Raw genomic sequence first — 12,794 nt, 5'->3', positions numbered from 1 at the left:
AGAACAGAACGTTATCATTATTATTCCATTTGGCAACAACAATTCGGAACGGCGTTATTAAATAACAGACCAATTAATTAAAACAATTCATCCGGAAATTAAATTAATATTTTAAGAAACGGGTTTTCCCACTCCCAGTGGCCAGAGCATTAGCATTTAGCAAACGTTATATGTGTCGGAAGGAAGAGAGTGTGTATGAGAAAGAACCTCTCTCTCTCATTTGGTACGGTTTGGTCGTGCCCATTGTCCTGTTTGTTTCGGTTTCTGTTTTGCTTTGAAAGCAGAAGAATCAAATCAAATCAATCCTTCACCGTTCGTTCGTTCATTAATTCATTCAATTCCCTTTCTTCGGTTTTTCTATTTTTTCCCTCAAAAAATAAAAATCGGAACTTTGCTTTAAACGTGGAACCCCACCCTGAGATTTCGCCCCCAGAATCTTGATCCCTTTATCCAGAAGGGTACTTATTGTTTTTTTTTTTTCCACTGGGATTGTTGTTGTTGTTGTTGTTGTGGTTCATTGTTTGTGGAAGAGAAATGGCGACGAGTATAGGGATTATGGATAGCGCTTACTTTGTCGGCAGAAACGAAATTCTCAGTTGGATCAACAATCGCCTTCAACTTAACCTCTCTCGCATTGAGGAGGTAACCCTTTTGGTTCTTTCCATCATTCAATGAAATAAAAAAAGAAGAAAACTTATCTTTTCTTTTCTGTTTTTTTTTTTGAGAAATGGGGTTTCTTTCTTCCTTCATTTTGTTTCTGTGTTTTTTATGTCATTATCTGAATGCCGGTTTTTTCTTTTTTGTAATCTTGTGGGTTTTTTTTATAATAACTTTTTTTTTTGGTTTTGTTCATACATAATGGCTTTTTAATTTCCAATCTTGGTTAGAGAGAATGTTATCTCTATGTGCGTTTTTGTTGATGTTTGGGTCCTTGAAGAATTAGAATCTGGTTTTGCTGTGAATTTTCTTTTGAAAAACTTGCTAGCAAGGCTTTTGCTGGAGTTTTCTTTGAAGGTTCTGCTGAATGTGGTTGAATAAATAAGCTTTTAAGGATTATGCCGGTATCGGGGAATGTTGATTGAATGTGAATCAGTTGATTTGTGCACCACTAGCTTTTGTTTGATCTGTTTCTTGGAGTTTTCGTGTTCACATTGTGGGTTTTGAGCGAAGTTATTCAATGATGATACTAATTTAGATGATTATTGCTTGATATGTTGGCCCTTTATCTTTTTTATTTTTATTTTTAAATTTAATCCTTTTTTTCCCTTAATTTACAACAAATTGTCTAAATCTGTACACTTCTTGTATATGCATGCACACTTGGTAGAAGTTTCAAGATGTTGATAATTATTTTTGCCAATGGCTAGTGTTAATGGTTTGTTCAATTTTGAACATCCCATGGAACTAACATTGTTTTTGCATCATGCTTGTCTGATTTATTTTCCTTTTTCATTCGATCACTCCCTCTTTTTTTTTGTTTTGTTAAGGAAAAAATTGGGGGGAAAATTTTTCTTTCATTACTAGATACAGGGCAAAATATTGACAGAAAAGATGATTAGCAAATGCTAAAGTTAATTGAGCCTATTATGTATGATGAAAATCTATGTTGATTGTCTTTTCCTTCTTATTCCTTATGCTCTTGGCCAGGCTGCATCTGGTGCTGTACAATGCCAGATGATGGACATGACATATCCAGGGGTTGTTCCAATGCACAAGGTGGCAAAATGACTTTGCTTTAACTTCTTTTATGTTTTTCTGATATTTTCTCTCTACGAAGAATAGTTTTTTAAACTTGGGAGTTTGTTCTAGGTGAATTTTGATGCAAAGACCGAGTATGATATGATCCAGAACTACAAAGTTCTACAGGATGTGTTCAACAAGCTGAAAATTGAAAAGGTATATGTTCTTCTCATCACAATGTTAAGCTGAAGACTTGGAAGAGAGTTTTGCTTTAGTAAATATGAAAGCAAGAAATAACAGTGGGATGACTTCTCATAAATTTTGTTGTTGTATCAAATCAACATATCTTTAAGATTTTAAACTTCAATGGAATGCTTACCACCAGTAAATTTTAGTGTATGGGTAAATAGTATGTTATCAAGGCCTAGAGGTTCTAATGAGTGGTAAATTTGATGGTTTGATTCCGATCCAATTCCACATTAGTTTACTTTTTTTTGCCCCTCTCCCCTTCCTCTGCCTCAATTTACACCCTTATGCTTGCATTGCTGGTGTACTGCAATTTTTGTGGTGTGCATTCTGAGTTTATTGCTCAATCCCAGCTTCCTCATTTTCTCAGGCTATGCAATCCCAGTTTCATTGGTTGCATAGGTTTTATGCCTGGTTGTGAATGTTCCTCTTGATTTAATAGTGAATATATTTCAGATTATAGCTTGAGATTGAAAACTCATATATACTTTGGCACAATCAATAGTTGATGTTTGCATTTATTGGGCTAACTTGACTTCCATGTGGCAGCATATCGAAGTTGGCAGGCTTGTTAAAGGCCGACCCTTGGACAACCTGGAGTTCCTACAATGGCTGAAACGCTACTGTGATTCTGTAAATGGTGGCATTATGAACGAGTATGCTTTCTGAGTTCCTTCCAATCTTTTAAACAGTTTTGATGATCTCTGTTTCTATATTAACTTGTAGAAATACATAATTCTATCATTTCTTGTGATGTTTCCAATGCATATGGAGTTTAAATACTATAGTGTCGACCTATTCTATGATATAATAAAATGCCATGTAATAAAAAAGTAAAAACCCTATTTTTGTTTTAGTTTCTCAAAAGAAAGCTGTTCCAGTTGACACAGTGACTACTCCTGAAGATTTATACACTCAGCGAGTTCATTTGGGAAAATCCAAATAGAATAAAAAAATTTAAAACATGAGAAAGTGATTCCAAAACATGTAAAAAGAGTTTGCAATCATGTTAAAGTTTTTTTTTTTTTTTTTTCGTGTGTGTGTGTGTGTGTGTGAATGTAGTTGCATTATAGAAGTTATTGGAAGGTGAAGCCATTTGCTGTTTAGGTGAGTATGGCTCATCTGTATGTCTAAGATAATACTACGGTAAACCTGATCTCATTTTACTAGATTCTAGATATGAAGTTTGGTCTACAATAAGCCACCTGCTTGTGTAAATGCATAACCACAATGTCCCAAATAGAATGAGATGTTCAGACTTTAGTATTAAAAAGAAGTTGAAAGTTTTGGGACTGGGCTTTTGACCATATACCTCTTTTATTTATAAGGATAGACATGGTAGTTGGTGTTCTTTAAATTCCAGAGGTGTACTTTTCAAAGGGGTTCATTCTGATCTATCATATGGAACTGACTTATTATACATTTCAAAATTAAAAGTTTGTGGGAGAGGAAAACCGAAAAAGGTTTGAAATGTGGTTTTGATTTTAGATTTTTAGTTTTACATTTAAACTTTTCAAGTTAGTATGTTTATTTTATAGTCCTTATATTATTAATAATTGTGTGGTATTTTGCCATTCACTGTTGGTCTTTTCTAGAATAGATCAACATTCAAATTTATTTAAACAAATGCATATTTTTACCAATACTTGGATATGCAATATTAAGCCATGCTGGCAATGCTTATAATGTTATTGTGAGTATATTTATCGAATCCTTTCCCCTTTTTTTTTTATAGGAACTACAATCCTGTGGAGCGTAGGGTTAAGGGTGGAAAGGACCGGAATGTTAAGGGTCTAAAGAGCTCAAAATCACTGCAAACAAATACTATGAATCATTCTGGTTCAGGCGACTCACTGAGTACGAATGAAACCTTTAGTTTGCTTATTGGTGTCTTTGATACTAAATTGTTTTGCATTTCTTTCATGATGGTTTTTCCATCATAATCTTTTCCCCCCTTCATCCTTTTCTGTTCTGTTTTCCTTTTTTGGTTTGACTTTGAGTGTAGGGTCCAAGCAATTGAGGTCAAGTGGAGGAGCTGACGGGGTTAATTCTTCAGCAGAGATACAAGCTTTGTCCAAGCAGGTATGGTTATGAAGATTAGGTTCACAGTGTTTGCTGTGCCTGCGATCTGCGGTGGCTATAGAAATGGCATACAAGATAAACCTATAAGCATTGAAGCATAACTTGATGCATATTAAATAGCCAAAGAAGCCTTTTAACTTATAATAGAATTCTATATCAAGGAAAATGCTACATGTATGTAGACATTGTTGATTTTCCCGATACTTGCACCTGATGGCATATAATATAGCCACGTATTAGTTATTTACCTTTAGTTTTTTCATTGTTTGCATACATTTTCTGTTTTCTGTTTCTCAGGTTTCTGATCTTAAACTCTCAGTGGATCACTTGGAAAAAGAAAGAGACTTTTACTTTGCAAAACTAAGGGATATAGAAATTCTCTGTCAGGCTTCAGAACTAGAGAACGATCCTGTAAGAATTCTAATGAAGGCTTGCATTGCACTTTAGTTATTTTTTTATTCACAATGGATTTGAGAGTTCTATTTCTTTTCAGTTTGCTTTTAATCATTTCTAACTATATTGTGCTTTAGCATAAAATATCATATTCTATTGTCGTGATCTATTCAATGATTTTCTTTTATCTAAATTTCCTAATACCTTTTGACTGGAAATTGGGGAAAGAAGCAATGTGGAAGTGTTTACTTAAAATAAGTCTGGTTTTGGCATTGACAGGTATTTCTTTTGTGATAGTAGAACCCTAATTAAAAGGGTCGTTAGGAGGAGGGATGGGCGAGCTAATGATGAGGCCCAAATAATCAGAAGTGTTGATTAGTACGGTTAGAAGGTTGTTATCATTGGTGGGAATCTGTTATAGATTGTTAGGAAAGAGTTATGGTTGTATTAGACCTTGCTGGTAGAGAATTATATTTTTTAGTGTGTAGTCTGGATTGTTAGGAGGTATTGTCTCCTTTGTGTTTTAAATTTCTATATTTTAGTCAAATAAGAATGATTCTTTGTAGGGTTTGGAACTATAGTATTTTTTGCTTTCTACGTCTAACTTGACTTGCATTGTAATCCCTCTATACTCCACCTTTCCTAAGGTGTATATGTTTGTTTGATTTGGTATGATTCAGCTGGATGACAGTGTATGTATTGGTGTTGGAAACTGCTTACATTTCTTTTTATATTTACAAACAATCTATTCCTAAATCTAAGTTAGTAATCCAAAATAGATCAAGATTGTAGTTGATCACAAAGTATTTGAATATTCGGGAGTTTTAAAAAGAAAATTGAGCATTTATTTACGATGGAGTTAAAAAAAAATCAAATAATTTATTATGTTTTTTTTTAATGCAGATGTCTCTAGCAATTAAGAAGATTTTGTATGCTGCTGATGCAAAAGGATCAGCACTAGATGAAGCTCAGGAGTACCTTAATGAAGTCATCAATGGCAATGAAGATGAAGCTGAAGCTGAAGCAGAAGCTGAAGTAGAAACTGAAGCCTGATTAGTCTTACAAATAGATCCTGGCTGGTCCTTGTTAAACAAGCTTAGTTCCATCTGTGATGACTGAGACTGCTGGTAATCTGCCGTGGCCATGAATTACCATAATGACTTAGCTGTAGTTGTATGGATCTTTTGTTTTCTTCTTGTAAGCCTGGATCGATAATCAGATATTCTGGTTGATGTTTCCAATAAATAAAGTTCATCTCATTGTCCTTTATATCGATTCAAAAGAACTTTATAATGAACTTTGTTTTGAAATGGATGCGTTCTACTTCAACCAATGTTTTTCGTATATGTTGGATCCTCTCCGCTTATGAAATTAGCTGCCAAGCCTTGGGAATACTTATGTCTAAAATGTTTGATTCAAAATGACTCCATTGTTTTGCTTTGTCCAATTTTTGATTCACTTTTTTTTTTAAATTTGATGCATGAGTTGTTCGGTTTAGCTTTTGATTTAAGAGCTTTTAAAAAATGAGCGTTTTTTTTTCTTCTTTCTTTCAAATTTAACCGGAATCAAATATGCTATAGATTACCAGTCACAATGCAATTTATCGTACGTGTTTTGATGTATACTATCTATAATTTTGGATGAAATGGATTCACTTTACATTTAAAAGGAATAGCAAATGCAAGAGATTGGCAATTGCTGTGTGCCATTTAAGACGGTTAGGGTGATTGATTTTTTTTTTTTCTCAAAGAAATTGGTGAGGAGGATGTTACCTGATCAAGGTGTTTAGTTCAATTAGTTGATGTGTGAGTTGTTGTAAATCTCTTTGGATATGTGTTTGATTTGATTCTTACCAATTAAAAGAAAATAATTAAACTGAATTATTACAACTTATATTGTAATTGAGGATTCATGGGTGATTATAATTCTGTTCTTGATGTGCATCTCTTACAAAAGAGACAATCCGAAATTGTAAGTAATGTTTGTGCTCGTGACTTCTTAAGTTGTCTTCTATTTTTTCAAGAAAATATTCGATGCCACCATCCAATGTTACTAGAAAATTGATGCAAATATGAAAGACTGGGTAAACACTTCAAGGTGTTGAATAATATAAAGCGTTGGTTTACCATTTAATTGTATTAATATTAATTATTAATCATTATGCTATTTTTTCTATTATTTAGGATAAGAATTTTAAACTATTTTTTTTGATACAATTTACATTATTTTGTCAATAGAGATAAAAGAACAACAATACTAGCTCAAGATACAAAGCAACATTGAATAGAACTGCGACAAATAGGCCTATGCCAACCCAATCAAACAAACCAGCGTATGCTTGAAAGTTGGAAAGGAAATAAATAAAAAGGAAATGATGGGGGAGAAAAAGAAAAAAATTATTGTTATAGTGTTTAACATAATTTATTTTACCACACCAAAAAACTCAATTTATTTTGGATTTATCTTCTTTAAAAAATGATTCAAATAGAATTTTATGGAAATGAACTTTTAATAATTATGTTAAAAGTTATATCAACTTAATTTCTAATCGTCTCAAAGTGTAAACCTTTTACTGAGTGCATATCTATTAAATTTTTATGTTTTAATCATCTTCTTTGTTAACTATTGTATTAATTATGTACCTAATGTAAAAAAAAAACAGAATGTACCTATTGTTCTATAACAAAAAATTAAAGGGACAAAATTCTTGTTATTGAAATTGAAGACTTATTTATAAAAAATGATTGACACAAATGATAAAATCTTCTCGTGCCTAATGCTATTGAGTATGAATTAGTTTAAGCACAAATTTTTATTTTAATGAATTTAAATTTGAACAATTCACTCCGAGGGAAAAGATAAGTGATTAATCTCTTTTCATGTTGTATATTTTGAACTAAACATAATTTTCTATAGATAAAAAATTTATTATCTTTTTAATTGTTAAACATTTTAGAATTTTTATTTTTAATTCTTAAAATTTTTTTGATTGATTATCGTTCCTTAACTTTTTTTTTCATCCTTACTTTTAGTCTCATTATATTTTTTTCATTTTTATTTTTAATCCCTATCCAACGATTAAAACCAGCCAAAAAAAAAATTAGAGAACTAAAAAATAGTAAACCCATAAACAAACTGTGTTAAGAGTTAGTACGTAGTATGGACCAAAACCTATTTGACTATTTTGTTGGGGGAGAGAGGGGGTGGGGTGGTTGAGGTAGGGAGTAGTGTGACGACAACAACAACAAAAAAAAAGTCAACAAACTGATTTGTATTGTACTCCATTATCTATTATCTATATTCTATAATTCTATTTACTACAGTTTGGCACATACCATAGTTGTATAGCCTTGAGCCAAAACATAGATGACTAAGACTGATATAGTTACACAACTTAACAAAAGTTAAGCCAACACATGTACATGCACCCCTTTATCCCAAACATGACACAAGCTAGGCTAATATATTGCATTCAATAGCTTCAATTTGCATGCCTGCCACTTTTCCTAGATTTACCAGCCTGCAGAATGATGAGCACCATTAGTACAAAAGGTGAGATACAAAAATAGCATAGTTGATAAAAAAACAAAACAAAAGATAGAATAAATATTTGGTAACCAAATTGTACATATGGAATTAGGAGACACCTTGCTAAGCAGATTCTCAAATGCTTCAGTTCCATGCTCTTCAATGTACTTCTCCGCGGCAGTGAGAACGTCCTCTGGCTTGCCCGAGGAGTCCTTTTTGCTAGGGACATACCAGATGTTAACGTTCTGAGGATTGACAAAGAAAGGTCTCACATAGTGCTCATAAACGTAGGCCGCGCCGCTGAAGTAAGGAATGACCAACCAGCTGGTAAGGATCAGCTTTGCATATGGCCAGATGGGAATCCTGTAATAGATTCAGACAATTTAACCACAAGTAGTTTAGTACTTGCCCCCAGCCTAATCATCTCTCTACATATAATCATGACAATGTAAACACAATAGAAATGTGGGTCCCATTTTCCATATGACGTTAGGAACACACTCTCCAACACTCTCTCTAATACACTCTCCTATTGGGCGAAATTCATGTGGATCTCATTAAATATGTGGGTCTCATTTCTCATATGGCAGATTTTATTCCCAAAATATTGAGATCCACATGAATTTCAATCAATTAGAGAGAGTATGTTGAGATAAAAAAAAAGTAAGAGAATGTGTTGCGCACTCCTCTATTATACAAGGTTTGTATAATGCAGATAAAGTGTCACACAGTTCACAGGAATTTAACTACCTAATAGTATAAGTATACTTTCATTGTTATTATATTGCATATCAGTATAACAGTAATCCCTTTAAATGTTTACAATTATAGTCTGTAAAAAAATGTATACAATTATGCATTTATTAGTTATTACTGCATTTTCTAAGACTATTACAATGCACAAGATAAGGCATAGATTTTTGCAGCTAAAATAATCAGAACACTCAAAGCAAAATCAAACTCAACATTCAATTTCATTTACGTCTTTATCTCCGTGTTCCATGTAAAATAGAACAGATTGTAGATCGTTAGATTTGATTGAAGACTAGAATAACACCACAAAAGTTAGTATGAATTGCATTGCTGGTAAACTTATCTACCATGGCAGTTAACTAGTAAGTTGTGACAAACACTTCTTTCTTAATAATAACCACTCCGGGTCAAAATCGCAGGTTTCTCATCAAATATATTGAGCACTCAAATCAGGTAAATCACACAAGAAAGACCATAAAGAGATTCAAGGGTAAAGGCAAAATTACCATTCAATAACTTTGGCAAAAGTAAGTTCAAAGAGGGTGATCAAGGAGTAGAGAACCCAATAAGTGAGCCATTGCTGGTCATCAACAGGAGACTTGCTCTCAATTGCCCTAACCGAGGCATATCTGAAGCATTATTCAAAGAAATCACAAACCATGAATCAATCTATTCATTCTCCAACAATAGCTTAACACATAACAAGAACCAGCAAAATAAAAACAAACAGAAATTAAAAAAAAAGGGATTTTTTGGTGTTTTTAGCCCCTAGCAAATTTCCAAATTTTAGCTTTAGTCCCTATATTTTTTTTGAAATACTCAAACTTTGGTATCTGTACAGAGAAAAAAAATGTTAATTTTAGAGACTAAAATTTGAATATTTTAAAAAATACATGGACGAAAACTATTGGTTCTAATAATCAGGAACTAAAACCAAACTTCAGAAAATTTTGCAGAACTAAAAACACAGTTAATCTTTTTTTAAAAAAAGTTGTTAACATGTACTGTGTGCACTTACAGAGGATAGGCAAGACTAAGCAAAGGCCTGCAAGAGAAACCCAAAAGCCAAAGGTATCATCAGTTAATACACAAAGAAAAAACACACTGAACATGAAAAATATGGTTAATTTAGTCATTGGGGTACGATTGTGAAGCCCTGTGCACGTAATCAAAATTCATTCTAGAAATAATTTCCAAGTTAGAGAGTAGTGTGTTTCACAGGGGGTACGTAAAAGCAACAAAAGGAAAGTGCTTTTTTGTTTTGTGTGTGTTTTGAAGAAAGGAAAGTGCTTAGTTAGAAAAGTAGAAAAAATAAAACACATACCCAGCGAGAACATCAAAATTTTTTAGAACCACCTTGAGGAAACTTCCAGCTCCCATTTTCGATCCTTCTCTCTTAAAAGGAGTTTGTCAGTGAATGAAACTAAGGCCGTGTTGTTGTTGGTTGGAGAGTGTACTTAGGATTTGACACAAGTTGTCTGTGAGAGAACGAAGCAATCAAGTGAAAACGAGAGAATTTATCTGCTTCCGGTGAATCCAATCTCACCGTTGGATTGGCAATCACAGAATTGATTTTATTTAGGGGAATTTTTATCTTTTTACCTTTTTTTTAAGGAATTTTTCAATATTTTCTGAAAAAATAAGTATATTTTAATATCTTAAAACATTTTTTTTTGTCTAATAATAAGAAAATTAATAAAAAATACTTTTTTTTAGAAAGATTTACAATTTTCTTTGATTTTATGGAAGTGCTAGTTCGGTATACCCTGGTCATGTACTGAATTTTATTGTTAGGGATTACTTGCTAGATAGGGTCGGTTTCAAAAGTACAACTAGAATTTAGACATAATAACTGATACGAAATAGTTTAGTAATTATGTATGGTTTAAAATCATTAACCAATCAGAAATTAGATTATATGATTTTAAAGATAATTATTAATAATTGAGTAAACTATATATGTTTTATACGAGGTTTAAGAAAATTATATATATATTTTAAAAATCTATACCAATTCTTTAAATGTCCTTTAAATATTTGACAATAACAAATCATATGTATTGACAATTTTGATTTAAAAAGATAAATATGTTTTTTGTCTACATAAATATGAAATTAAACGTTCAAAATTTGTCACGGAAATTTTTTTATCTATTTTTTGTACTCACAAATTTAAATCGGTTACATTTTATCCTGGAGTTAAGTTTGAATACATTCAAACCAATATCCCCATACCCGTATTTTTTGGTATACATGTGGAAAACCTATTACACTCTTTTTATAATTTTAATTTATTTTTATATATATATATATTTCAATAAATCATATGTTAAGTTTTTAATTATATTTTAATTCAAACAATATATAAATATAATGAATAACATTAAAGTTAAAAAATTAAGAAATCAATTATATTTTTAGTTAAATGAATATTTTTAAGTTTTTATTTAATTATTTAACTATTAAACTAATTGATTTATACTTTCAAAAATTATAACAATAAAATCTTATATATATATATATATATATATATATATATATATATATTGTGAAAAAAATATAAAAAATATAATAGTGGTAGGTACAAGTATAATTTGATATCCATCTCCATCTCTGCTTAAACATACTCGTACCAGTGTCCATAACCGATCAAAGCAGGTACTTTCCATCAAAATCGGGTTGGGTTTAGGCGGTTCGAGTTTATTTGCTTAGGGTTTTTTTTGTTTGTCATTGAAATTTTTGAATGTTTTCTTAAGATGGATGAATATCAATGGATGTATGATAGTATAATGTCTGAAGAAGTTTATATGAATGACCAAAAGGAAGACGAAGGTGGTGTGAATGAAGAACATGTTGATTGTTCTGATGCGTTCAACACTTCTTGGGTATTAATATGATTTATTGTCATTAAAGTAATTAAATGAATGTTCCTTGAAGACTAAACTTGTATGGATTGCATTCTAAGTGTTTGCTACCCGTGATGATGTTCTGCATTGGGCTCGATTTGTTGCTTATGAAATTGGATTTGTGGCGGTGATTATGAGGTCAGACACAAATAATGGTATTAGAGGAAGGACCTCATTTGTTTTAATTGGTTGTGAAAGGAGTGGTCAGTATAGACCAAGAAGAAGGATTTGGTAAGAACATATACTGACAGTAGAAAATGTAAATATTCTTCTAATGTTGAAGGAGCACAATGACAATAGTTATACAACAATCAAGCAAATATACAATGCAAGAAATGCTTACCGTTCTTCCATAAGAGGCAGTAATAATGAAATACAACAACTAATGAAGCTTCTTAAACGAGATCAATATATTCATTGGCATAGATTGAAGGATGAAGATGTTGTACGTGACATATTTTGGAGTCATTATGATGCGGTCAAATTAGGCAATGCTTGTAATTTGGTATTTTTGATAGACAATACCTACAAAACAAACAGGTACAGGCTGTCATTACTTGATATTGTTGGTGTGACCCCAATAGAGATGACATTCTCTATTGCTTTTGCCTATTTGGAGGGAGAATGTCTGAATCATGTTGTTTGGGGTCTACAATGGTTTCAAGGTTTTTTCCTCAAACGTGAAGCACTCCCTGGAGTTATTGTTACCGACAGAGATCTAGCATTGATGAGTGCAGTGAAAACTGTATTTCCTGAGGCTAACAATTTCTTGTGTCGGTTTCATATTGATAAGAATGTGAAGGCAAAGTGTAAAACACTGGTTGGTAAAAAAAATGCATGAGATTATGTCATGGAAGCCTGGGGGAGTTTGGTGGATTGTCCTTCTGAGTAACAATTTGATGAGTGTCTTAAGAAGTTTGAAATTACTTGCTCACTATGGCCAATGTTTGTTGACTATGTCAACCAAACATGGTTGATTCCTCACAAAGAAAGATTTGTTAAAGTCTGAACGAATAAGGTGATGCACTTGAGAAACACAACAACTAACAGGTACGAAAATTGTAAATTTTTGTAGTTGTCATGGTTTACGATTGAATGGATTAAAAAAATATTATGTTTCTTTACCTGGTTGTGTATTTCATATGCAGGGTTGAGTCTACTCATTGGGCCTTAAAGAGACTACTACAAAATAGCCTCAGAGACCTA

At 32.2% G+C, this 12,794-nt stretch overlaps 2 protein-coding genes across 2 annotated transcripts; one reads left to right on the top strand and one right to left on the bottom strand.

Annotated features, from left to right (window-relative positions):
* The first annotated feature begins 144 nt into the window (after positions 1–144).
* LOC114409734 (microtubule-associated protein RP/EB family member 1B-like) lies at positions 145–5,670 on the top strand. Its single transcript, XM_028373310.1, has 8 exons — positions 145–642; positions 1,648–1,716; positions 1,810–1,896; positions 2,476–2,582; positions 3,662–3,783; positions 3,932–4,008; positions 4,306–4,419; positions 5,305–5,670. The coding sequence occupies exons 1-8, from the start codon at positions 535–537 to the stop codon at positions 5,452–5,454; spliced, it is 834 nt and encodes a 277-aa protein (XP_028229111.1). The 5' UTR covers positions 145–534; the 3' UTR covers positions 5,455–5,670.
* Positions 5,671–7,645: 1,975 nt separating this feature from the next.
* On the bottom strand, positions 7,646–10,190 carry LOC114409733 (HVA22-like protein a). The gene is made up of 5 exons (XM_028373309.1): positions 10,007–10,190; positions 9,701–9,727; positions 9,189–9,311; positions 8,049–8,292; positions 7,646–7,921 (listed from the first exon to the last, which is right to left on the bottom strand). Exons 1-5 carry the CDS (start codon positions 10,060–10,062, stop codon positions 7,883–7,885), a joined length of 489 nt encoding a protein of 162 aa, XP_028229110.1. The 5' UTR covers positions 10,063–10,190; the 3' UTR covers positions 7,646–7,882.
* Between the last annotated feature and the right edge of the window lie 2,604 nt (positions 10,191–12,794).

The sequence above is a fragment of the Glycine soja genome, chromosome 4, assembly GCF_004193775.1.
Source record: "Glycine soja cultivar W05 chromosome 4, ASM419377v2, whole genome shotgun sequence".
In the NCBI taxonomy this organism is placed as follows: domain Eukaryota; kingdom Viridiplantae; phylum Streptophyta; class Magnoliopsida; order Fabales; family Fabaceae; genus Glycine; species Glycine soja.
The sequence above is the reverse complement of the archived record's forward strand: the minus strand, read 5'-3'. Positions and strand labels throughout refer to the sequence as shown.

What these genes read in the sequence shown, in the direction of transcription:
- LOC114409733 (XM_028373309.1), bottom strand. Translation starts at nt 10,062, where the DNA reads ATGGGAGCTGGAAGTTTCCTCAAGGTGGTTCTAAAAAATTTTGATGTT. An exon ending in AATTTTGATGTTCTCGCTGG is followed by an intron (nt 9,728 to 10,006) that starts GTATGTGTTTTA and finishes TTTCTCTTGCAG; the next exon opens with GCCTTTGCTTAGTCTTGCCT. An exon ending in TTTGCCAAAGTTATTGAATG is followed by an intron (nt 8,293 to 9,188) that starts GTAATTTTGCCT and finishes AATCTATTACAG; the next exon opens with GATTCCCATCTGGCCATATG.
- LOC114409734 (XM_028373310.1), top strand. Translation starts at nt 535, where the DNA reads ATGGCGACGAGTATAGGGATTATGGATAGCGCTTACTTTGTCGGCAGA. An exon ending in TACAAGCTTTGTCCAAGCAG is followed by an intron (nt 4,009 to 4,305) that starts GTATGGTTATGA and finishes TCTGTTTCTCAG; the next exon opens with GTTTCTGATCTTAAACTCTC. An exon ending in CAGAACTAGAGAACGATCCT is followed by an intron (nt 4,420 to 5,304) that starts GTAAGAATTCTA and finishes TTTTTAATGCAG; the next exon opens with ATGTCTCTAGCAATTAAGAA.